At 43.1% G+C, this 26,787-nt stretch overlaps 1 protein-coding gene across 1 annotated transcript in view; it reads left to right on the top strand.

Moving 5' to 3' along the window:
• The first annotated feature begins 1,273 nt into the window (after positions 1–1,273).
• TARBP1 (TAR (HIV-1) RNA binding protein 1) overlaps positions 1,274–26,787 on the top strand; it is a 125,860-nt gene continuing 100,346 nt past the window's right edge. Inside the window, exons 1-7 of the mRNA XM_030556916.1 lie at positions 1,274–2,235; positions 3,873–3,970; positions 5,748–5,814; positions 13,012–13,160; positions 15,230–15,282; positions 18,201–18,298; positions 25,648–25,783. Coding sequence (XP_030412776.1) covers positions 1,359–2,235; positions 3,873–3,970; positions 5,748–5,814; positions 13,012–13,160; positions 15,230–15,282; positions 18,201–18,298; positions 25,648–25,783 — 1,478 coding nt within the window. The 5' untranslated portion in view covers positions 1,274–1,358. The remainder of the gene's footprint in view (positions 2,236–3,872; positions 3,971–5,747; positions 5,815–13,011; positions 13,161–15,229; positions 15,283–18,200; positions 18,299–25,647; positions 25,784–26,787) is intronic.

Genomic DNA, 26,787 nt, shown 5'->3' with positions numbered 1-26,787 from the left:
ACTGATGACCAGAGGCATTGTGGGACACTTCTGGAGGCCGATCAGAGTGCATTAACAGGACAGGTTGTCCACATTGGTGCTGCGGTGCTCCAGCGGGGCACAGCAAACATTATTCCACTCACTGAGGTGGAGTACCAGGAGCGCTCTACATGCCTTGCCAGTGCGGACAGGGAGTGAGCTAGTGCACACAGGGCTCTTTTATTGCGCACTAACTCGCAAGTGTAGCCTAAGGCTGTATGCCTCTTCTCTTCTTCAAGGAATCATAGAAGGGCTGGATGGGGTGATGCTGTGCACAACCTCCAGGGATCTGAGACCATGCAGAGAAGCCTCAAGGGGAAAGTATGGTGTCTGCAGAGGCATCTGAGGCCCCATCTCATATAAATGGGGGAGGGGAAACTGTGCATAGAGCTTGGCGGGGACAGGGCCGCCAAGAGCAGGTTTGGGCCCCAGTGAAAATTTTTTTTCGGGTCCCCCAGCAAGGGCGGACTGGCTAAACAGGGCCAAAAAAGTTGGGGAAGCTGAGCCCTGGGCCCCCTTCCGGACCACTGGGCCCTGGTAATTTGTACCGGCTCCGCCCCCGCCCCTTGTCAGCCCTGGTGGAGGGATGTTATGATGAGCCTACAAGAGCACCACATGGAAATACCTTTTCATGAGAGGACAAGTTTCTGTTGGACCCAAAACGCCATCAATACTTCACTTTTTTCTTTCTGAATTTTGTAATCCCTTTTGGACTATTCCCACTTTATTAATCCAAGAGAGCAGCTAAACTCAATAATGACACGCAGAGTGACAGGACAGCAAGTGTGAAAAATCGGGACAGGGGTGGGGGGCAATAGGAGCCTATATAAGAAAAAGCCCCAAATATCAGGACTGTCCCTATAAAATTGGGACATCTGGTCACCCTAATGACACGCTGGTACCATATTTATATATTTTTGATAACTGCATGAAATGAGGGTCTCAGGGATGCATAATAACCTTCCAGTTCATGTAATTTTGCCCATAATCTTTCTCCTATTTGGGTTAATATCAGTGACTACTGGCAAAGTCACTACCATCAGAGCAGACCTGCAGAAATCACTGCAACGACAAATACATGAGCTGCGAAATATTAACCGCATATAATTTGGCTAAGACAGAGGGTGAACACGAGAGGTAGCAAAAGGGTTGCGACCACCCTGCTCTTCCCACACTGGGGCGAGCAGCCCCCGACTTTGAACACCATCGGGTGCCCCCCACCTACCTTTCGCGCAAAGGCTGCTGGGGGAAGGGGCGGGGCAGCGGAGGACGGAGGCGGTGACAGGTCGCGCGGCCGGTCGGTCGGTCGAACTGGCGCGCGCGCGCGTCCCCCCTTTCCCATGGAGCTGGTGCTGGCGGACGCGCTGCTGGGCCTCGCGCAGAGCCCGGACCCCTGCGCGCTGCTGCGGGCGGTGTGCGGCGGGGATGGGGCCGCCCCGCTCTCCGTGGAGCGCGTGGAGACCCTCCGCTTCCTGCTGCAGTGGCTGGAGGCCGGCGGGGCCGGGGGGGAGGCGCTGCGGCGGGCGGCCTGGGAGGTGGCGCTGGGGCGCTGCTGGCCCCTGCTACGCGGCGGCGGGGGAGCGGCCGGCCCGGAGCGGCGCCGCCTGCTGAGAGCCGCCTGCGGGGCTCTGCGGCTCTGCGCCCGGCTCTGCGGGGCCCAGCTGGCGGCGCGGCTGGCCGGGGAGGCGCTGGCGGCGCTGCGGGCCGAGCCGCCGGGGGCCGGGCTGGGCGCCGAGGCGGCGGTGGAGGCGCTGGTGGCCGTGGCCCCCGAGCTGCAGGAGCCGGCCTTGCTGGAGCGGGCGGTGGACGCGGCGCTGGCGCTCGTGCGGGCGGGCGGGCGCGAGGCCGGGGAGGAGGCGGCGGCGGCGCTGGTGGCGGGGCGGCTGCTGCCCGCGCTGAGCAGTAACCGCACCGCCCTGCGGCGGGTCTGGGCGGGGCTGCTGCCGGGGCGCGGGGAGGAGAGGCGGGTGAGCCGGACCCTGCTGGCCCTGACGGCCCTGGCCGACCTGCTGTTCCCCGGCCTAGAGGGGGATGGCGGCGGGGAGGGCCCGGCTCTGGACGCCCGGCTCTGCGGGGGCTTCTGGCGAGTGCTGCAGGCGGGACTCACCGACGGGGACGGGCTGTGCCGAAAACGAGCCCGCTACCTGCTGAAGCGAGCGGTGGAGCTGTCCGATCAGCTGCGCACGGACTGCACCTGCCCCCCGGACGATGGAGACGGTACATAGCCCACATCTGTCAGTCGGGTGACAGCCCCGGCCGACTGCCCTCGCTAACCCCGCCGGGCATATCCACACAGCAGCGACTCACACGGCTTAGACGGCCTGCCACCCTGCACAGCCATTGTGCATTACTGCATTGTGGGGCAGTCTGCACAGCCAGCCTGTTCTGCCGTTGCTTGAGTACCAAGATGATAGTTGTTCCATAGGTACCCTGCAGAGTTGTTGGTGTCTGGGAGATTATTGTATTTCTGTCCTCTTGTACTGGGCATTGGGAGGTAGGAATGTAGGCAAATTTGGTTAACCAGTACACACACAAAAGTGGTGTTAGGGTCTACCTACACCCTGGCATTTGTTACAGCTACTTATGAGCTGAGTTGAATCTCTGCAGTTACATGGCTCAGAAGCATGTGTTAACCATAAAGTATGAAAACAAACTGTTCATGGAGTCCACCATGTTACAGCCTCATTTCAGACTTGGTAAAAATCAGCACAGACAAGCCCTGGGCCCTGCGTAAATAGCCAAGGAAACTAAGCATCTTTCTAATGAGCCACTGACCGAGGCTTAAGTAAAGATGGAGGTAGACAGTGGGCAAAGGTGCATTCCAAATTTTGACCCATTTTGTACCCTCTCAGAGGATCCTTCATTTTGCAGAATACTTTCTATGTCAACGCTCTTCACATGATGACTAGTCAGTCTTGTAGACTATTATGGAAGACTTAACTCAGAAGTCTGGGAGATCACTGGAAAAAGTGCATCTTGAAATATACACTGTAGGGTTTCTAGGGTTGGCAATTGTACCAGCTGGTTCCCCCTTCTATCCCCCAGTGCTGGAAGCCTGGCCATTGAGGGCTGTCTTGAAATGGCATGGGGAAGGGTTGCTGGCCCTGCTCATGCCTCACCCACTCAGCAAGGCATAATTTAGCACTTGGTTTTTAAGGGGTAGGAGCAAGATTCTCGCTTAACAGTTTCAAATATTTGAAGTCTCAGATATTTGAAACTTTCAAGATTGTTGCACTGTCATTAAAAGCACATGGCATGAATATAACATGGTTCTGTTTTCTTGGGTTTCCTGTGTAATTGTGGGCAAGCTACTTAAGCGAGCGCAAAATATTAATTAAAAAATAAAATCTGCAATCCAGCATCCCCACAAAGTGATAAAACACTCAATCTCCCTACTTCTGCTATTGCTAGCAGATTCAGAGAAGTGTCACTTCCATGTCAGTTTACCATTTATGCAGCAGATAACAAAATATGAGTTACTATTATTGGAAAAACAAGTGCTGAGATCTGGAAAGAATAGCAAATTCTGACAGGTGACTAGCCTGGTCACAGTTTTCTATCTATTCTTAAATGGGTTTATCAGGCGAATCTGTGAATGTTCATATATTTTCACTTCAGCCACATGGGAAATTGCCATTAAAATTAAGTAGATTGCAAAATTTGATTTTTTTTCAGCTCTTGTTGAGGAAAAACTGTTGATATTAGTAGGAATGAAAAGACTATAGGATCAAGTCCTGTGTTATCACTTCTTGGTGGTGATAACTCATGCTGGAGACCGCATTATATAACTTTTTGCTTGAAGAATAGGAGCAGAAATATCTTTGTAATTTAAACCATTTAATATTTTCAATTAGAACCAAGTCTTTTCTGGTGGTCTGTGGAAAAGAATGACAAACTCTTGCAATTTTGGGAAAATTACATTTTAATAATGGAGACTCTGGAAGGAAATCAGGTAAGTGTACTTTAAGTTTGTGTATAACATGTCGAGTATTTTTGATTATGTTTATATGCTGAACAATATTGTCAATCACACATTTTGTTCAGATATCACAAACTAGTAATCTTGCTTTAACAAGAATGTTTAAATAGCCTGTTACAGCTTTATAAGTCTTTTGCCTTAGACTTTCTGGTTTTCATATGCAAAACATTTAACATGTAGCTTTTATAAGTTAGTATGATTGAATCATAACTTCTTTGAGACAACAGTAACTCTAGTGGGTAGAGCAGAGGATTGCAGTTGGGAGACCTGATTTGAGTTTGCTGAAAGACTTTGGGTAAGTCACTTAGCTGATGATGAAAATCAGATTTCATTATTGCATTCAGTTTCCCATCCTTGCACAGTCTCAGTAATTCAGAGCTCCAGCTGCAGGGGGAGATTTCCAGCTCACTCCCAAAGTCCACTTGTTCCCTTGGGTCAGAGAGAAGAGGGGCAAGACCCTGGTCTCCTGGCCATGTCTTACTCACAATCTCAGTCTTCCCCCTATATATTGCTCTGCTTCAGCTATATTTGCCTTCTTGCAGCCAGTCTCCCCTTCACTCTTCCCTCCTGCTGACTGCCAGAGCTTCCTGTTTAAGCAGATCCTCCATAGGGAACATACCTGGCATCTGCTGAGAGGTGGGGCCTTCTGGGCACAATACTGTTGCTTTACTCCTTTTATCCATAGTGTGGGGTCTGTAAAGCCCGTCACTAGGACCCTACCAAGTTCAGGGTTCATTTTGATCAATTTCATGGCTGGAAGGTTTTAAAATTGGTCAATTTCATATTTTCAGATGTTTACACCTGTAATTTCATGGTGTTGTAACCATGGGGGTCCTGACCCAAAAAGAGGTTATGGGGGATCGCAAAGTTGATGAAGGGGGGTCGTGGGATTGCCACCCTCTCTTCTATGCTGCCTTCGGAGCTGGGCTGAGAAGGCAGCAGCTGCGGAGCTTCCTGCAGCCAAAGGAGATTCCTGGAGATGGAGGTGGGTCTGATCTCCGCCATGCTGCTGGGAGCCTTCAGAGCTGACAGCAGCCAGGGAGCTTCCTGCAATAAGGGGAGGTATCCAGAGGTGGGTCTGATCTCCCCTCAAAAGTGGCTGTGCAGGGGAAGAGGAAATCCCATCTCTCCCCAGCCAGCTGGAGCCTGGTGGACGGTAGGAGCCCCTAGCCCCTCTCTCTCCCACCCTTCCAGTAGCTAGATTTCTTGGGGGAGGTCTGATTTCATGGCCCATGACATGTTTTTCATGGCTGTCAATTTGGTAGGGTCCTATCCATCATCTGCAGTCAAACCATTTGCACTTCTTCACTGTCTAAAATGAAATGTATCAACAGATAGCCTTTTCTGAGAGAAATAACGCCTACAATTTTCTTGCTTAACTAAAACTTCAAATTTTAGTAAATATATTGTGCCGTTTTATTGAATTGAAAATCTACAAGTTGTTTTCAATCATGAATGAAAATGTCAATTGCTGATGGTTAAGTGCGGTGGTTGGTGTGATAGGACAGCATGACAGTGAAGGCAGTTCAATAAGAAATCTGTAAACTAACTTTAAGTACCATGCACCAGATCCTAGGATTAATTACAAAAGGTACTGATTCAGAGTAACTCTTAATTTAAATAAAGTCACTCCAGTTTTATGCTAGTGTAACAGAGCAAATTCTAACCCATAAGTATAGCTATGATACCAACTTTTTGGTTTTGAGTGTTGAACTAAATTAATTACATAAAATCTGCTTTTGAATTTCAGATACATGTTATAAAGCCAGTCTTACCAAAGTTAAACAGTTTGTATGAATATGCATTATCAGAAAAAGGTAAGGTAACTGTTTTCAGATGTTATTTTATTTTCATTTGTATGGTAATGTTTTTTCCTTACCATTCACTTGAAATAACTATCTTTTAACTAAATGTATGTCCTATCCAGAATTGCTTTCCATATTAATTTATAGACTATCCACCAAACATACTTTGTCAGGGTCCACTGTGCTCCGAAGTAAGATGGAATCTAATTTCGTGGCAAGAACCCCTAATTCTTCTTTGAGTACTCATGTCTGTTTCACTTAGCTGTGTGTGTGTTGAGTGCACTTGAGTCAGAGTTTTCATGAGCTTCCTGGTGCCTCCAGTTGCGGCTATAAAGGGTGAAATCACCCCACTTCAGTTTCTTCTTACTACGGTATCTGGGAGCATAATGTAGTAAAATCTCATTCCACGGGCAAGTTAGTGATAGAAAGGCAAGGGAGGAGGTGTCATTTGATTCATAAAAATCTACAGAATCATCATTGCAGTGGTGTCACCCTCTGCATTGTGGTGGGTGGACTTGCTGCCAGCTTCAGGTCCTCTGGTTGTTGGAAATTTTGCTAATACGATGTTGTCGGAAATAGACTGAGTTGAGTGCCATTTAAAAGCCCTTCCTCCCACGAATTCAAAGCACCAAATATTATAAAACCAGAACAGTTATGTAGACATAATGATGAAAATGTTAATTTTTTTTTTTTTTTTAAATTCAACACAGGTATGCATTGTGTACATGAAAAAGACTTTGATCTTTGGTAATCTTAGGGAAGTTAATCTTGACATGTAGAACTGGAAACGTTTATTCATCAAAGTTATCATCAGTGTTGTCTCCAGCTACCACTGCTAGACATCATGTAGACTGATAGCCTTCTTTGATAGGATAATGAGCCTTATGGATAAGGGAGAAGCGGTGGATGTAATATACCTAGACTTTAGTAAGGCATTTGATACAGTCTCGCATGATATTCTTATCAATGAACTAGGCAAATACAACTTAGATGGGGCTACTATAAGGTGGGTGCATAAATGGCTGGATAACCGTATTCAGAGAGTAGTTATTAATGGTTCCCAATCCTGCTGGAAAGGTATAACAAGTGGGGTTCTGCAGGGGTGCGTTTTGGGATTGTCTCTGTTCAATATCTTCATCAATGACTTAGATATTAGCATAGAAAGTACGCTTATTAAATTTGCAGGTGATACCTAACTGGGAGGGATTGCAACTGCTTTGGAAGATAGGGTCATAATTCAAAATGATCTGGACAAATTGGGGAAATGGTCTGAGGTAAACAAGATGAAGTTTAATAAAGACAAATGGAAAGTGCTCCACTTAGGAAGGAACAATCAGTTTCACACATGCAGAATGGGAAGAGACTGTCTAGGAAGAAGTACAGCAGAAAGGGATCTAAGGATTATAGTGGACCACAAGCTGAATATGAGTCAACAGTGTGATGCTGTTGCAAAAAAAGCAAACATGATTCTGGGATGCATTTAACAGGTGTGTTGCGAGGAAGACACGAGAAGTCATTCTTCCACTCTGCACCGGTTAGGCCTCAACTGAAGTATTGTGTCCAGTTCTGGGCACTGCATTTCAAGAAAGATTTGGAGAAATTGAAGAGGGTCCAGAGAAGAGCAACAAGAATGATTAAAGGTCTAGAGAACATGACCTACGAAGGAAGGCTGAAAGAATTGGGTTTGTTGAGTTTGAAGAAGAGAAGACTGAGAGGAGACATGATAGCAGTTTTCAGGTATCTAAAAGGGTGGTCATGAGGAGGAAGAAAACTTGTTCATCTTAGCCTCTAAGGATGGAACAAGAAGCAGTGGGCTCAAACTGCAGCAAGGGAGGTTTAGGTTGGACATTAGGAAAAAGTTTGTAATTGTCAGGGTGGTTAAACACTGAAATAAATTACCAAGGGAGGTTGTGGAATCTCCATCTCTGGAATATTTAAGAGTAGGTTAGATAAATGTCCATCAGGGATGGTCTAGACAGTATTTGGTCCTGCCATGAGGGCAGGAGACTGGACTCGATGACCTCTCAAGGTCCCTTCCAGTCCTAGAATCTATGAATCTGTGTGATAACACTGTTATTGTTTGCGCCACGCTCATACATCTTTGTTTAGGGAAAGCCGCTGGCCATAAATTTGTTAGGTGGCAAACATCTGGTCTTTGCAGACAAGCATTTGATTAGCTGAAGGATTGATTTGGGAGTGCATCTGGTGTGATCAGTCTGTTCTCCAAGACCTATCGATGCCTGATAGGGGAGGATTGCTTTGGATGTGTTTGATCATCCCAGAACCGTTCCATTTCCTGCCTTCTTGATAGCAAGTATAAATGCATCCCTTATCCCTGGCAATTTTTCTTTGTTTGTCAGTTTCATGGATAACACCCACCATTGTATCTCTGCAAGTGTTGTACTGTTAGTTTTCAAATGGTAAACACATGTTATGAACTTCTTCAGTGCATTTATGACTGTCTCAGCCATTCCGAGCCCCTTCAGAGGGAGGGGAGAATTTTCGAAGGCTGAATCAGATGCTTTCCAGTAAGATAAGTTGGTTTTTCATGCCAGTCTTCCAGTAGTGTCACATCCTAAAAAGGCGTGGACACCTGGCAGTGCAGCGGCTTTTAATGCTTTGAATGATAGGGACACATTTCTGAGGATTATACAGCAATTCTGATCCCTAGCAGAAGGCACAAAAACAGAATCTTGTGGAAGTCTCGGGTAGAGTCTTGTGCAAAAATCTGGATTTTAGTTGCAACTCTCTCTAGTCATTGATGCAAGATGATTTTAGTGTCCTTTACTGAAGAAACTCCACACTGTTCAGCTTTCTTCTTTCATGTGATGACAAAATTCTTCGAGCAGTTTTTTCCTGTTGTAGCATTTCCCCTGCAAAGTACGCAGTTAACTTGTCCTTCATGCAAGTGTGAGACAGTAGCTTATTGATTGTGACATGGCCTTCACAACATCCTCTGGCAACGAGTTCCACAGATTGACTGTATTGTGTGAATAAGTACTTTATTTGTTAATTTTAAACCTGGTGCCTTTTAATTTCATTGGGTGATGCCTGGTCTTTGTGTTATGTGAAAGAGTAAATAACACTTCCTTATTCATTTTCTTCACACCAATCGTGTTTTTATAGATCTCTATCATATCCCCCTTTCTTGTCTCTTTTCCAAGCTGAAAAGTCCCAGTCTTTTTAATCTCTCCTCATATGGAAGCTGTTTCATATCCTTAATTTTTGTTGCCCTTCTTTGTACCTTTTCCAATTCTAATATATATTTTTGAGATAGGGCAACTAAAACTGTGTGCTATATTCAAAGTAATGGGCATACCAGGGATTTATGTAATGGCATTGATAGTTTCTGTCTTTTTATTTATCCCTTTCCTAATGGTTCCTAACATTGTTAGCTTTTTTTGACTACCACCGCGCATTCAGTGGATGTTTTCAGAGAACTATCCACAGTGTCTCCAAGATCTCTCTTGAGTGGAAACAGTAATTTAGACCCCGTCATTTTTATGTATAGATGGGATTATGTTTTCCAATGTACATTACTCTGCAAATATCAACACTGAATTTCATCTGCCATTTTGTTGCCCAGTCACCCAGCTTTGTGAGGTCCCTTGGTAACTTTTTGCAGTCTGCTTTGGATTTACCATATATACTCATTCATAAGCCAAATATTTTTGGTTAAAAAGTGACTCATCAAAGAGCAGGGGTTGGCTTATAAAAGGGTCTACACCAAAATGTGATGATTTAAAACTCTGTGGAATCATTTAATTGTATATCTAATACATCGTTGTTTTGTTTATCTAGAGCGTCTGTAGGCATGGAGCCCCTCAGCTCCCTGTGGCCGCGGTTTACCGTTCCCATTGTCTGGGAACGGCGAACTATGGCTGCTGGGAGCTGAGGGGTTCCGTGCCTGTGAATGCTCAAGGTAAACAAACCATCCCAACCCGCCAGCAGCTTACCGTGATGGGCCAGGAGCCAAAGTTTTCCAACCCCTGAAATATGGGGTCGGCTTATGAAAGGGTCATACAGTTTTTGCTGTTTTTTACCTATCCATTTTGGGGGGGTTGACTTATAAACGAATGGGATAATGGGATAGTGACCGAGTAATTATTTTGAGTAATTTTGAATTGTCTGCAAATTTTGCTACCTCACTGGTTACCCCTTTTTCCAGATCGTTTGAGTATGTTGAATAGCACTGATCCAAGTATAGTTCCCTGGGGGACACCACTATTTTACCTCCCTCCATTCTGAAAACTGACCATTTATATCTACCCTTTGTTTTTTATCTTTTAACCAGTTACTGATCCATGGAAGGACCTTCCCTCTTATCCAATGACTGCTTTGTTTGCTTAAGAGCCTTTGGTGAGGGACCTTGTCAAAAGCTTTCTGAAAGTCCAAGTACACGATATCCATTGGATCACGTTTGTCCACATGTTTGTTGACTGTCCGCAAAGAATTCTTATAGATTGGTGAGACAGGATTTCTGTTTACAAAAGCCATATTGGTTCTTCTCCAACAAATTGTGTTGATCTATGTGTCTGATCATTCATCTTGTGCGTTATCTGTGAGGTTATTGATTCATAAGCATTAACTCCGAAGAAAATGATCTTAATCGGTGACTCTGAGACAGGTAAAGCCATATTTGATGTAGACTGCCATTCCCTCTCCTCTTTTGCCCACTCAGTCTTCCTAAATCAGTTATAACTATTGATGTTAACATTCCAGTTATTTGAATCATCCCACCAGGGTTCAACAATACCAGTTAGATCAAATTTATATTCATAAATGAGCAATTCCAATTCGGTTACTTGAACTGCTACTATTAATGCATAGACAATTCAAGCATTTTTTTCTCTGCATGCCTTGGGTTTCTTGATTAATTTTGTTCCCAACATCTTGATTTTGTGCCTTCTGATTGCTCATATCTTCTCTCGTTTAGCCTTCTCCTGTCGAACAGGCCCATGACACGTTTTGATTCAATTCTGCAGATGTGTTCCAGCTGCATAAGGAATGTTAAATGAACTGAGCAATCATTGGGGCTTAGTGCTATGATTGGCAGGATTTATACACAGGTCATTCATTCTGGCATCTCGTGTAGTGCCAAGTCAAAGGCTGATCATATTGGAATTAGCTATCATTTTATGAGCATTAACTGATAACTCAGTACTGTCAGTTGAGAGCCACAATTTAATTTTGTGATGGCTGCATTTTTGACATGCTTGTGCTAAAGTATAATTAAAAAAAAGTTGATTGTTTTAAACATTTTCTTGAATATATATCTACATAATTGTTCTAAGTTTGTTGTGTTTGGTACCATTGCGTTTGTGGGGGAAAAAGGGCTTTCAAAGGATACCCAATTCTGTCCGTTTCTGATGACATTGTACTAGCAAAATTTCCACGACCTGGAGCTGGGAGAGTAGCAAATCTTCCCTGTCATGATATACAGGGTGACACCACTGAAATGATGATTCTGTAGATTTTTATGAATCGAGTGACACCTCCTTTACCTTTCTGTTATTAACTTGCCCATAGAATTATTCATGCTCTCAAACCGAATTGCCTGAGGCTAGGAGTTGGAGCTCCCTGTGAGTCTGGTGCCAGTGGCCCCCTCTTGCTCACGTTTATCACTTACTATCTTGTAAATGTTAGTGTAAATAGAGTAGTGTTAGTAGATCGCTTACTAGTTTTAATTCTTCTTCCATTCTGGATGGGACTTTCCTTTGATATTTTTATCAAAGCCTCCAGCATTAGCTTTGAAATGCAGAATTCTCTGGCCTTCAAGCATTGTCCTTCTGCAGGGCTGCTATGCCCACAAGTGAGCGATGCTTACATCAGATGCCTCATATTCTTGGGAGAGAGGCATGTGAGAGAGAAATGTAGACATCTGCAAGTCATTCAAGAAGAGGACACAAATAACAAGAGGTGTGTTTGAGGGACTACTTTATTGAACAATCAGTGCATCCAGCCCCTGATCTAGTCCATACAGAAGTTGGCAGAGCTGAGGTATATACTGACTAGAAGTGTACCTGAAGCTCTGCCTCTGCTGCCCCTGAAGCTCTGCATCTGCTTCCCCTGACAAGGATTCAAAGACTTCTAGATTGCATGAGGAGAAGAGATGTCACATTCGCTAGGATCTTCTCACAAGGTTCCAAAGACTGTTTGTTTGTTCTTTGGTATAAAAACTTGAATCAAGACCCAAGAAGGGCTACTCAAGCACTCGAGACTCGGGTCATCATCACTCTTTGCACACATCATCTCATGAGTCTTACGGTACCAAGGTCAGAGTGAGAACTATGGCTCAACTCCCCCTGCTACTGTCTGAAGTGAGACATGACCTACCGGTGCTGTTGATTTCAGTGCTGACAGTCAGTGTTGTTTAGACCAGTATCTGCAGCAAAGTTACTTATTCTATCACCATGAAATTCCTTTAATTCTCATCCCTCCCACCTCACAAATAGGCCCATTTCCACTGGGTTTACTTTTGCTTAAGATAGCCAGATAGCAGCGGGAGCTAGAGAATAAGATGGCCATCTAGAATGCCAGGAGAACAGTGCAGCAGCCTGGCCCAGGGAGCCAGGAATATGAACAATGAAGCCAGTTTTAAGTTCTTTTCCCTGGCTCACATGTTGGGGAGGGAGGTTCTGAGCCAGGCTGCCTGGGCAACATTGCAGTAGACAAAGGAGAGGAAGGAACTGGATACCAGAGGCAACACTAGGAAAGATACACCATGATAGAGTGAATCTGAGAAGGGAAAAAAGATCTAACCAAAATAAATTATGAGTAGTAAGTTAAATTGTAATCTGTTAAATAAATAGTTGATTGACAGTTTGTGACAAGTAAATACAGTAGATAGCTGTTTATTGCTTTGAATTACAGAGGGAGTGGCTTGGAGGGGAAAAGGAAACAAGTATTTTTCACTCTTGCTATTAGTTTTAGTCTTTAGGCTAGAAAGCATTGGGTAAGTTTTTAAAGCTATGTTAATAAATGTTTATATTGTGTTTTTAGAGAAGAGCACATTTTAGACACCAGATAAATAGCTACCTGTATAACATCTTTCTAAATAGTGTTTTGTAATGGCCAACCATCATGTCATGATACCTTCAATATTTTACGCTTTAGTTTGATACACTTTTTAAAAATTTACTACTAGACAGATTACATGCTGATGTTGCTATCATTTGACACGAGTTAAAGTTGTCATCTTTGTACCAGGTTGTTGGTTGTTTCACCCATCATGGCATATGTGCATTTACAAAAGGATGTTTGAGAGTGAAAACAAAACTTTGACAAGGGAAGGTGTTGCTCAATTTCTAGAGATTTATGAAACAAAACGTCTTCCAAATTCACCAGGATTTTCAGAGGTAAGAGCATTCCGCTAACCAACCTCCCTCCCAACTATTTTCAAGGATAAATAGATATTTTAACCTGAAACATTTCCTAAATTGATTACCTAAATCATGAGTTATTGTTAGACAAATTCTATAAAACCATATCAAGTTTAGCTATGTCAATAGTAATGACATTATTTAGAAGTAATCTCAGGGCTAAGATTACGTTGGTCAAAGAAGGAGTGCCTATTGCAGTGTTCCTTGTCATTTAGCCACAAATCCTTATTTCAGGGACCAGTGTAGTCTAGCCTTAATTAGTTGAATCCCAGTTAACTGGGACTTTTTTTATATGAAGGTTGGATATGATCTCTTTCTCCCTGAGAGTTGCTGATGTTCCAGTTCTGTAGAGCTCCTCAGCTTTTTCAGAACTGGAGCTGTTGATCACCTCGGTTCAGCAGAACCATCTGGCCACGAAGGAGATTACTGAGGAGGTTTTGAAGTCCATGCTCAGCATTTCACTATTCTAAGGACAGACTTTGAAGCCTGATAGTTAATCCCCCCTTATTATGGGAAGGTTCTGATATCCCTGGAGACTGTTGAATAATGATTTTTTTTACTGTATCTCTTATATTAAATTATGAAAAAAGTCTGTCTTACTATATGATCAAGAATTATTATAGCTGTTAAAACTACACTCTCAGTTTTACTGTTGTAATAGCATATTGCATTTGCATAGATTTAGTAGTTCGCTTACATCTCGCAGGGTATAAATCATCTATTCTGTACTCTATCCAGCCCCACTTCCAAGAAATAGCTTGCAGGTAGCTCAAAAGCCAACATTTCTGATTTATACAGTTAAAGTCAATCTCATTAAAGTGACACCAACTTGATTAATAGTCAGCTTTAAAAAGGTTAAAAATATCTACAATTACAATATATCCCTCTGAGTACTCCTGTCAGTGTTATGGTTCTAATTTTTTTTTCTTATTTTGTAAAAAAATTTTTTTTCCTTTTTGTTTTATGAAAAACAGACCCAAATGGAAAATAGATTGTAGGGGATTGTAGTAGAGGAACTGACTATACACCAAGTGCTGTGAAATGTACAAAGTGAAAATGTGTTTTTTTTTCTTTTTCAATTATAGTACTCTTAAAGGTTACTTATGAATAGGGTCTTACCAAATTCATGGTCCATTTTGGCCAATTTCACTGTCATAGGATTTAAAAAATAATAAATTTCATGGTTTCAGATATTTAAATCTGAATTGTCATGGTATTGTAACCATGGGGGTCCCAACCCAAAAGAGGGTTGTGTGTGTGTGTGTGTGTGGGGGGGGGGGGTGTCACAAGGCGATGGTAGGGGGGTTGTGGTATTGCCACCCTTACTTCTGTGCTGCTGCCTTAAGAGCTGGGCAGATGGAGGATAGCAGCTGACCGGGTGCCCCGCTCTAAAGGCAGCGCCACCGCCAGCAGCAGCGCAGAAGTAAAGCGTTGCTGCTGGTGGCAATGCTGCCTGCAGAGCTGGGCTCTGGCCAGCAGCTGCTGCTCTCCAGTCACCCAACTCTGTGAAATCTGGTCTCCCCTACAATAGCCAGATTTCACGGGGAGGACCAGATTTCACAGCCCATGATGCATTTTTCATGGCCATGAATTTGGTAGGGCCCTACTTATGAACAGTAGTGGGGAACAGTTGTTGGGGTTTTATTTTTGGTTTTTTTTTTTTTTAAGTTGACTGTTTTTACTTAACATTTTTATTAGTGATCAGTGAAGACTCACTTTCTTCCTCCTTTCAGCTTCCATGTGCAACTAATATTAATGCCTTTCTTGTTCCTTGAATCAAATTACATCCTCTCCTCAGTAGCCCAACTTCTATACCAAATAGGCAAACCGCTGCTCTTTTAGTGGTGGTGTTCTAGCAAAAATGACTGACTGTACAAAGCTCATTGCTTAATCCCCTGCTGCTGTAGGTTAGTAATGATAAAAGTCTCTCTCATCAGTAAGAATCCTTCTTCTATCTTGTTTACCACAAGTAAAATAAATCTGGTTAGTGCATGTATAAAATTTCATGATTGGTTTTAATGTAAATTTAATTTTTCTCTCTCCAGTTTATTATTGGACCATTCATGGATGCACTTTCAGAAAGTTCTCTCTATGGCAGGTAAACCATTGATTATTTAGTTTAGTAATTATTAAGCCGTTACATTTGATGGGAGATATCGGTTGATATCACTTTAAATATGTCAGTCAAGCATGGAGAACCAGTTGACATAATTTTTTAGACTTTTAAAGGCCTTTGACAAGAAGCTTCTGAAGAAACTTACTTTGTCATGGGTGAGAGGCAAAAAATTGTCATGGATCAAAAACTGGCTTAGAGACAGGAACAAAGCATATGAATAAATGGTCAGTTTTCATCCTCTGCAGAAGTTTAATAGTGGGATGCCTCAAGGTTCTTTATTAAGTCTGATACTGTTTACTGTATTTATTAATGGTCTGGAAAGAGGATGAGCAAGCAGTCAGGTAGCAAAATTTACAGAAGACAGAAAGTTATTTAGCTTAATCAAATCTGGAGAAGGCCTGGAAGAAATGCAGAAGGAATGGACCCATCTAGATGAATGTGCAATATGTCAAGTGAAATTCAGTGTTCATAAATGCAAAGTGATACACACTTAAAGGGAAAAAATAGTTAACCATACATCTCATAGGGTTCTAAACAAACTGTATCAACTCAGGAAAAAAAAAATTGGCGTCACTGTGGACAGCTCAGTGAAGACTTTGTCTTGGTGTGTAGCTACGGCCTAAAAAGCAAACAGTGTTAGAATGCATAAGGAACAAATGGGGAATAATGTGAAAAACCATAATATACCATTATATAAATAACTGGTACATCCTCATTGGGAATAAGGGTGTTCAGAACTATGTGCTATCTCAAAGGATACAGCAGAAATAGAGGTTTCAGAGAGGGCAATAAAATGGGCATTGAAAAATTCTAATGTGCAGAGAGATTGAAAAGATTGGGATTGTTTATTTTAGAAAGGAGAAATATAAGCATGGACATGATGAAAGTAATGAAAATAGGGAGCTTTCTTTCTCTGTGTCTCATAGCACAAGAACAAGGGAGTAGTCAATGAAGTCAAAAGGTGGCAAATTCAAAACTGATAAAATTTCTATGTAACTAGATTTTGGAATGCTTTGTTACAGGATATCTTGAAGGCTAAGAATCTATTGTGACCTCTTCAATGTGTATATGAGGGCTACTAGAATGGATGGTGAGGAGACATAGGTTGTAGTGCACTTGGTATGCTGATGACATCCAGCTCTAGGTTTCTATCACATCCTACCCAGCCAGAACAGCAGAATTAATTATCCCAGTGCCCTAGATGAACCTGGAGTTTGGATAAGTATTAGCTGACTGTTCAAACTCAAACCAGAATAGACATAGGATGTCTACGCTAGAAAGGTTACAGTGGCACAGCTTCTGTTGGCCTAGCTGTGTCTACACTGGGACTTAATTACAGCTTAATTACATAGCACAGGGTATGAAATTTTTCACAGTCCTAAGCGATGTAGTTAAGCCACCCTAACTCTGTAGTGCAGACCAGCCCTGAGATAGCATTGGTGGGTTGGGGAGAGCAGCTGGAAGAGTTAATAGAACATACATCTGTGCCGCTCATAAAGGGCATGCAACCACCATTTGTAAAACACGTGCAGTTTGGGGATAGCTTTGGATCCTGGGCTGCTCCTGGATTTCCAGGTTGGGGCTGAAGCCAAGAGTGTTTCTGCACCTGGCAAGAAGAGTGTGACCGTTTGTGACTGTTTCTCTCTTCTGCGGCCCTTGCCACAAAAATATATGCCTTTGTCACTTCAAGATTAGATTGCAGTAATGTGTCATACATGGGGCTGTATTGGGAATATTCAGAAGATGAAGGTAGTGCAAAATGCTGTAGCCTGCTTATTAAGTGGAGTTGCATGTTGGGAGCACGTTATCTCCATAATCTCTGCTAATTTTCAGTATGTTTCTGGGTAGAGTTCAAAGTGTTGTTTTTAACCCATAAAAAGTCTAAATGGTTTGGAACCTGATTACCCGAGAGCTTGCCTCTCTTCTTACGATATTCTGCTGCAGCTGAGATCAGTGGAGGCATTCTATCTGGATCTCCCTCAATATAAATAAGAGGGAACTGCTGGCAGTGCATTCTATGTGAAAGAGCCTCAGTTTTGGAACTTGCTTCCCCCACCCCCTTGGTCTGCCAGAGGTAGGATTTGTTTGCCTTCTGAGCACTCTACAAAACCCATCTTGTTCCCCACTTTGTCAAGGCTGTTCAGGGTGGGGGTTGAGCTGGAAATATTTATGGGCAGTCCTTTGTCTGTATTTTTCTTAGCGAGACGAGGTGGATGAGGTAATATCTTTCACGGTCTCTCTTGCCAACAGAAGTTGGTCCAATAAAAGATATTACTTCACCCACCTTGTCTCTCTCTAATATCCTGGGATCAACATGGCTGCAGCAACAGTGTATATTTTTCTTGTAATTTTTAACATGTGGGATAGGCACTCGAAGCACTGGATGAGTGGATATAGGCGTATTTTAAAAAGGTAGAGAAATAGATATTGGACATTTATATGGATACCAAGAATATCCAGAATTATAAATAGTTAATGGTGATTCATTTTGAAAAGGATATAGAACTTCATGTTTCAGGTCTTAAGATGATTAAGATGAAACCTTCATTGCGATTGCATTATCCCACATCTGGTACTGCAAGGTTTCTTGCCTTTTTCTGGGAATCATCTGGTGCTGTCAGAGATAGGAGACTGGACTAGATGGACCACAATTCTGATTCGGCATGGCAATTGTTGTATTTCAGTTTCAATATTTACATTTTCAATACCTTTTAAAAGTATGAGAAGCACTTAAACCGCCCCCTAAACAATTCTTCATACTGAAACACTTTACTTTGGCTGTTTGCATTCTAATAAGCTCGACAATTAGGTAACATTTTTGATTGATTTGTTTTATAAGGGGCTTTGAGATACCTCCTTATAAAGTGCATAATGTTAATTTTATGTTTTTAACCAAACAGATCACCAGGCCAGTTGATAGGCGCTTGTCCTCCTTTAGGGATGAAGTTACAGAAGTTTTTGTCTACTTACCTCACACTCCTTTCAGAAGAAGAAAGACGTATGTTTTAATTAATTTTTTTTTCTTTTGAAAGATAAGGGAAGTAAGGGTCATGGATCCATTTCCAGTATCTAATGTACATGTTTACCAGTGTGTTTTCTCCCTGCTAGTGTACTGCACTATCATAGACTGAATCTCCTTAGTCTGTCTATCTCTGGTTTTCAAAATATTTTAATACAAAAATTTCTTCTTCTTTGAGTGTGTGTCAGTGTGGATCCCACTGTAGGCACATGTTCCCAGTGCATATGAGACCTCAAATTTTTGAGCATGTGTATCTGTTGGAACTGTGCGTGTGCCCTGTGCTTCCTTGTACTCCCATGTGAGGGCATCAAAGGAAGAACAGTTGCAACGTCTCTTCGTGCTCATGCTCCAATACATCTGTTAGTCTACTAGGTGCCAACAGGACTCTTTGCTGCTTTTAACGTCTCTTCAGTTCTCTTTTACTATCTGTGCCAGCAAGACAGAGCTGGAAGAGTGTCTAACTTGCTAGTTTGTAGCTCAAACTAATTTTTTCAGAACCATTTCTTATCTCCTGTTTTCAACTGCCATGATCTGAGGTGACCTGCCTGGACCAAATTTTGCTGGTCAGACCCTATATGCCCCTTCTCTGTACATCCCCCACCATGTACAGCCCTCCCGCTCCCAATCTAACAGGGTTCATCTGCATGTTGCACTTGAAACCTGCAGGCTTCAAGCCCTGTCCATCCTGCAATGGACGATTTCCTTGGATGGTTGGATACAATAGGTATCTCTGTTCCCTGGGCGAATTGCTCATTCTAAACAGTTGATCATTATCGGTGTGCAAGTTGCACATGACAAGGCTGAAACTCCACCTTTTGGAACAGTTCATAAATGAAGCAAGTTCCAAAATCCTACTAATGAACAAACCAGTGTTATCAAGTGACCCACTGAGCAGTCAGGCATCGCCTAAGACTGAGACAAAAAAGATAGAAGCTGACCTCAACAAGAATGTCAGATCAGGCACCAACAACTCCCATGTTGAAGTCAATCACTGAAAGAGTCTATTCCAAGCTCTAAGGCAGAAGCTCAAGAAGGAGATCTGTGTCCTCCCATAAGGACAGACATCAAGGCCTTCAGAGGGAAGTTCTTCATGCCCTGCAGAATGTCAAGGACTAGAGAGAGGGAGCAACCTGTGACACAACAGACTCCTCTAGAACCAATCTTGGTGCTCCGACAGTGTTCTCTTTGGTGTTGACCCTGGCCTCTGAGCATGAGACTAACTAGGGTCAAAACCAGGTCCGTTATCAGTGTTGATACACCTATCAGACCTTAGAGCTGAGTGAAACAGGTTAGCTAGGGAAGTTGTGGAATCCTAATCATTGGAAATTTTTAGGAACTGGTTAGAAAAACATCTGTCGCGGATGATCAAGGTATACCTAGGGTACATCTACACTAAAAACTTACGTAAACCTATATTAGATCGACTTACAGCCACTGGAGTAATTACTGTGGTGGTTCACGTCCACACTATCCTCCTTTGGTCAATGGTGTGCGTCCTCAACAGGAGCACTTCCACTGACCTAAGAAGGGCAGTATAGGGAGCTGAGAGCCCAGACTCTCAGTTCTGCTCGCAGCTCCCTGCCAATAGCCTGGCTGTTTCATGGGCTCTCAGCTTCCTGTTCCATGCTGGCTCTTCCCGCCCCCTCTCCCCGCTGACTCTCAGTTCTCTCCTGAGAGCACAGCTGCCTCCTGGGCTCCCAGCTGGCTGCCACCCCCAACCTCTCTCGCCTCCCCACTGGGAGATTCCACTCTCTCCAGTTGATGGCAAACAATGTAAAGTCAAACCCAACAATGATTATACATACATGTCTGGGGCTTTGAGGCCATATGTTAGTGTGTATGTATGCTGCTTGCCAGACTTCATCTGAAGCCCATGCAGCTATGTTAAGGTCCATGTATGCCCTGTCCAGATACCACAGGTACCAAAGCGTCACAGTAGCACCCCTAGCCCTGCTAGATACTACTTGAGGACTGAATCATAGACTATCAGGGTTGGAAGGGACCTCAGGAGGTCATCTAGTCCAGCCCCCTGCTCAAAGCAGGACCAATTCCCAGCTAAATCATCCCAACCAGGGCTTTGTCAAGCCTGACCTTAAAAACCTCTAAGGAAAGAGATTCCACCACCTCCCTAGGTAACCCATTCCAGTGCTTCACCACGCTCCTAGTGAAAAAGTTTTTCCTAATATCCAACTTAAACCTTCCCCACTGCAACTTGAGACCATTACTTCTTGTTTTGTCATCTGGTACCACTGAGAACAGTCTAGATCCATCCTCTTTGGAACCCTCTTTAGGTAGTTGAAAGCAGCTATCAAATCTCCCCCCCACTCCATTCTTCTGCAGACCTAATAATCTCAGTTCCCTCACCCTTTCCTCATAAATCATGTGCTCCAGCCCCCTAATCATTTGTGTTGCCCTCCGCTGGACTCTTTCCAATTTTTTTCACATCCTTCTTGTAGTGTGGGGCCCAAAACTGTACACAGAACTCCAGATGAGGCCTCACCAGTGCCGAATAGAGGGGAATTGACCCAGTGTATGTATATAAAAAAAGGGGTCATTCCCTGTCTCCTCCCAACTACGACTGTTATCACAGATGCTTCAGGAACAGGTTGGGGTGCCTACGTGAACCAACTACAGATGCAAGGTACCTGGTTTTAAAATGACTTAAGACTATACATGAGCATCTTGGAGCTGAGGGTCATCAGACTAGCCTGTGTAACATTCCTGCCAGGTCTGTGAAGCTCTACAGTTTGAATTCTGATGTACAACCTGTCACCCATGCCCTATATTTACAAACAGGGAGGCACCTGATTATCCTCTCTGACAGGAAAGCCATCAAGTTTTAGAAGGGGTGTCATGAGATAACCCCACTGGCTCCTGGGGATCAGCAATGACCTGCTGGCTTTCTAAGCAAGCATGCAGTGACTAGCCATGAATGGGCTATGAAGTTCATCATATTCTGCTAGTGGATGACCCTCATAATAGAATTGACAGAGGACAGCACCAAATGACCTAAGTTCTGCTCCAGAAGAGGTGTGAACCCAGACTCCTTGCCACCCACCTTTCTCCTCCAGTGGTCTTGAGCACTCCTCTGTGCCTTCCCACCACTTTCCCTTCTCCTCAAGATAATGTTCAAAGTCAGGAGGGACAAAGCTAGTTATCCTAATAGTTCCTGAGACAATTTTGGCTGTCAAACTCCTGCAGATGTCCGCATGACCTCCTGTTTATCTCCTAGCCTGCCCAGACATATCTCCAGCCAAGATCAGTTTGTGCACTCAGATCCACAGTCACTACACCTGACTGATTGGGTGTTGGTTAATTTAGCAGTACTGACAGAGATGCCTCTCTTCAGGTTCAAAAAATTATCATACAAAGCAGGGATTTGTCCACGGGAACACCTATTCCTCGAAGTGGAAAAGATTCTCCATTTGGTCAGATCAAAACAATTTGACCCACTGGAGGTTCTGATACTGAAGATCCTGGACTGCATGCAACTCCTGAAGCAGATGAACATTCAAGTCTCTTGGTCTATCTTTCAGTAATTTTGACATGTCATGCTCTGGAACAGTCTCATGATCCAACTGGAAATGCTGTGCATTTCCACCTACTGTCAGTTGGCCAGTGAGCCTTTCCCTCAGCATATCAAAGAATATGCCACTAGCTGCAGGCTATGCTCTGTTGCCTGCCTCAGAAACCTTCCAATCCCTTAAAACTGCAAGGCAGTAATGTGGAGTAACCCATTGACTTCCATGAAATATTATGCCTTTGACTTGGCAATCAGGGCAGACACCAAATTTGGAAGAGCAGTAGTACTTCTTTGAGTGACTGCACATGTCCATTCCACTGTAGGTGAGTGCATGCCCAGTGCATGGTTGCTGGAGATTTTTTTCCCTCAGCAGTGCCTATTAGGGTGGCTTGAGCACCCAATGCTGTTGTGTGCAGGTATAAAGGGTGGAGGTGCCCCGGCCCCTCTAAGGTCCTTATTACCAACCATGATGGTTGTTGCAGTAGTAAGGCTACAATTGTTCCAAATTCTTCTCTCACTCTTGGTAAAATATACCTAGTTTTTGCTTAGCATAGTTTCATAGAGTTTAGGGAATCTGTAGTTAAGATAATTAGCTAGTTATAAGTTTCAGATTTAGATCTTAGACTGCTGGGTTCAGCTTTCGTTACTGGGAGCAGTACTGGAACTGTGCCTCAATCTCCAGAATTAAATCACGTTGTTCATTCAGCATACCAGTGCTGGTGAGCGACCTGCACCCCAGCTGCCTTAATCACTTGGAGTCACATGTTAGTGACAAATGTCACATTTGCAAAGGTTATAAGCCTCACTCAAAAAAGGACAGAGTGGCCAAGTTTAAGTGTATTCTTGTGGAGGTGGCACTCATCCTCTCTTGGAGCCGACAGTTTGGAGTGGGCACTGGGCATGTCAGTATTGGTCCACAGTGCTCCTCCTGTACTGTCTGTGTCCAGAGCTTGATCATTGTCATTGGTGCCATGGAAGACCTCCAGAGATTCAGTACCTCTGTAAGCAAGACACCAAAAGTAATTCTTCTGTTCTACTCCACGCTGATTAGGCCTCAAATGGAATATTGTGTCCAGTTCTGGGCACCACATTTCAGGAAGGATGTGGACAAATTGGAGAAAGTCCAGAGAAGAGCAACAAACATTATTAAAGGTCTAGAAAACATGACCTATGAGGGAAGATTGAAAAAACTGGGTTTGTTTAAACTGGAGAAGAGAAGACTGAGGGGGGACATAATAGTTTTCAAGTACATAAAAGTTTGTTACAAGGAAGAGGGTGAAACATTGTTCTCCTTAACCTCTAAGGATAGGGCAAGAAGCAATGGGCTTAAATTGCAGCAAGGGCAGTTTAGGTCAGACATTAGGAAAAACTCCCTAGCTGTCAGGGTGATTAAGGTGTGGAATAAATTGCCTAGGGAGGTGGTGGAATCTCCATCATTGGAGATTTTTAAGACCAGGTTAGACAAACATCTATCAGGGATTGTCTAGATCACTGGTTCTCAAACTTTTCTTTTTGCGGATCACTTGAAAATCGACCACTTAATGATCTTTCCAAATGTTGTTTGTACCGTTAGCTAGTTATTGTAAAGTGCTTTGTATAAAAGCGATATATATATGGAATTAAAAAAACCCTTATAATACATTAACTTTTTTTTTGTTCTACAAGTAAAAGCACACAACTCATATTTTAATATCAGAAGTCTTACTTTTCTAATGCGATGAATGTGCCCTCTCTCCCCTGCCATGGCGGCCACCAACCTGGGGCTGGGAAGGAGAAAGGGGTCTGTCCTCTGCCAAAGCAGCCACAGAGCTGAGGCTGGGAAGGAGGGCCGTCTTTCCCCAGCAGCTGCAGTCCTGGAGCTGGGGAAAGTCGCCTCTTTCTCTGGCCGCCACACCCTGCACGTCCCAAATTCCCCCCACCCCCTCTTCTGACCTCACTGCCCCCTCCCGCCTACCCAGTATTCCCCCCCAAGGCCACCACTTCACCTTACATGTGCGTCTTCTCACGAGTCCAGGCACCTAATTAGGTGGGTGGCCCTTCATCCTCTTGGGTCTGACTGCCCAGGTGCGTACCTTTAGAGGGAACTGTCCGCAGATCACCTGAATGGAGCTTGCAGATCATAGTTTGAGAACCTCTGGTTTAGATAATACTTAGTCCTGCCATGAAAGCAGGGAACTGGAGTAGGTCCCTTCCTGTTCTGTGACTTATAAAAATATTCTGCACCCAGCAATTCCCATTGAAAACCACAGAGAAATAACTTTCCCCTTCCCTCTCAGTGATGGAACTTTGGTTCTAAGTGTCTGATCTGCGTACGCATCATATCGTTATTTCTCAGCTGTGCAGTATATGATTCTGGATTAGTCTTAGTGGGCAGTCATAATGCAGGGATTTGTATAGTTGCTGTAGAGTTATTTTTCAGTGACAGTACTTCAGACATGCAATTCTCTCCGCGATAATCCTTTTGCTCTGTGTGGTTTTGGGTTCAGAATTTTCATGCTGTTTTCCAGCAATACAGACAGTGCTTCAGCCTCTTGTTTTCTTTAGCAGGAACAAAAAATGTCAGAAGTTTACAAGAAAGAGAAGGGCAAAATAAATCAAAAGCAAACAAAAGAAAAAATACTTTAAAAATGCTTAAGAACCCACTGACTAACCTTCCTCCTCTTGAGCTCTGTTCCAGACCTGCATTTTTATGATTTTATGATTCATGCTCAGTCCTTCTATTGAAGTAATTGGCAAATACTTCCAGTGACTTCAAGATAATTTTCACTGATTTCAGTGGGATGGGCCCCAATCTCGCTCTTGGATCACGCAGATCACATTTTAAAATCGGAACCTAGGATTGAGCCATTTCTCGTACTCCAAGTCCCTTCCTACCATCCATTGGGTCTCGTCTCCACAATAGGCATTGTATATTAGAGTTTTTTTAGTTTCTCTTGTTTGCTTGCACATGGTAAATCTTTTTTCCCAATTCAGTTTTGAAACAGTGTTACAAATGTATGGCAGATACTTTCAGGAGAAGGAGGAGCCTTGCTGACCTGTTGGGAGGAAAAAGGAGGTAGAGAAAAGAGATAAGAGGGAGGAAAGAAGGCAAACGAGGAAGAAAAAGGGAGGTAGGAGGAAGGGTCAAAATGTAGTATTTTTAGAAAGCAATTTATCTTTCAGCAGTTAAGCGGTCCATTTTGTTTTCTCTAGTTTTTATTCTTTCATTTAAAAAAATTAAATATTGAATTTCCTGTAGCAAAGTAACATAGTTAAAAGAGAAGTAATGGACAGTCAATAAGCTTTTCTAGAAAGTTGTATTTCAGGAACTGTAGATGGAAAAGTATTTATTTAAAATAAAGTATCTTACACTTGTGCTTGTGCAGTTCAGTTTTCTTGAAAAGCTACTGTCCTTTCTGTGGAAGTGTTTGTAGCACTGCACAATCAGTTAAAATATACAGCTGAAAACCATTATAAAATAGATAATTTAAAACCAAATTAAATATTAAAATTGAAACCAAATAGTAGTAGACAATCCTTGCTATTTAAGAGCTTGATTTTTTTGGCTTTCTTGCTCAAGCAGTGTAGAACTGACCCTGAATCTTCATCATGAAAGCACACATTCTTTCCCTCTCTCTGCACCTACATCATTTAAATGGTTTCAAAATAACAAGAAATGGATTCTGGCTATACAAAATGGAATTTTTCATTGAAAATGTTACTGTATCAGTTTAGATATTCTTTCAAAATACAATAGTTTCAATAGTGTAGTATTTCAGCTGACCTACAAAATAATTTTTTTTTCTGGTTGCTCTTTTATTTAAAGGTAGTTTCCTGTTAAAGTTTATTCAGAAGATGACAAGTAGGCACTGGTGTGCTGTTCCCATTTTGTTTCTGTCTATGGCACTGGCATGTATCCCATCATGTAAAGCATTGGGTACAGAAGGACTTCATTCTCTAAGGTAACACACTTCAGCGGCTTTATGTCCCTTACTTATGCACAGGTTCTGGGAGACTAATAAAACAATTCTGGGGAATTCACAGCAGAGTCTGACTCTTTTTGGGAAAATATAAATAATCAAGTGTAGTAGAAAGCTTAAACTTGTAAAGAAACTTTTTTCTGTATCCTTCCCCCCCCTTCTACTATGGTCCAATAGAAAAGTTCTCACTTTTCACAAAGCAGTCACGCTATATCTGACCTATGAGTCCTTATCCTCAAAGGAAACCTGCACAACACTTTCAAAAGATGAGCCTGGGAGCTTAAATTCATAGCTGTGCTAGACACTAAAAATTATGGACTGAATAGAAACACTGGATTTATACCTTTATTACAACAGTCTGAACCCACTGACAACCTCTCCCAGCTGCTGCTCCCTCCACTCTTCCTTTCCTCCGTGTGTCTGGAGAGGCACACCTTGAATGGTCCCTTGAAATATGTGTTAACTGCTTATGTCACACAATCAGTTCAAATCTTGTATTTAGCAGTGACACTTCGAGTTAGGCCATGTCTACACTTACAGGCTTACAGTGGCACAGCTGTACTGACACATGAGATTGCTCAAGTAGCTGTGTTACACTGATGGGAGAGAGCTTTCCCGTCGACATAATAAAATCAGCTCAACCAATGGCGGTAGCTGTGTTGACGGGAGAGTGTGTTGACTGGTGTTTATGCTGGCAGAACTATGTCGCTTGAGGTGAGTGTTTGTTGCTTAGGGGTGTGAGGGGAAAAAAACATTTTGCAGACAGTGCTAGTGTTGCCATGCCTTAGTTTCCCAGCCCTGAAGAAGAGCTCTGTGAAAGCTCTAAAGCTTGTCTCTCTTACCAACAGAAGTTGGTCCAATAAAAGATATAACCTTATACACTTGGTCTCTCTAATATCCTGGGAGCAACATGGGTATGACTACATGGCATATTTACTAATACAAATTTTTGTGTTCTTCAGAGGTTTTGACTCAGTAAAGAGACA

Source organism: Gopherus evgoodei, chromosome 3, assembly GCF_007399415.2.
Source record: "Gopherus evgoodei ecotype Sinaloan lineage chromosome 3, rGopEvg1_v1.p, whole genome shotgun sequence".
In the NCBI taxonomy this organism is placed as follows: domain Eukaryota; kingdom Metazoa; phylum Chordata; order Testudines; family Testudinidae; genus Gopherus; species Gopherus evgoodei.
Note: the sequence above shows the minus strand (reverse complement) of the source record. Positions and strands in the feature narration are given on the sequence as shown.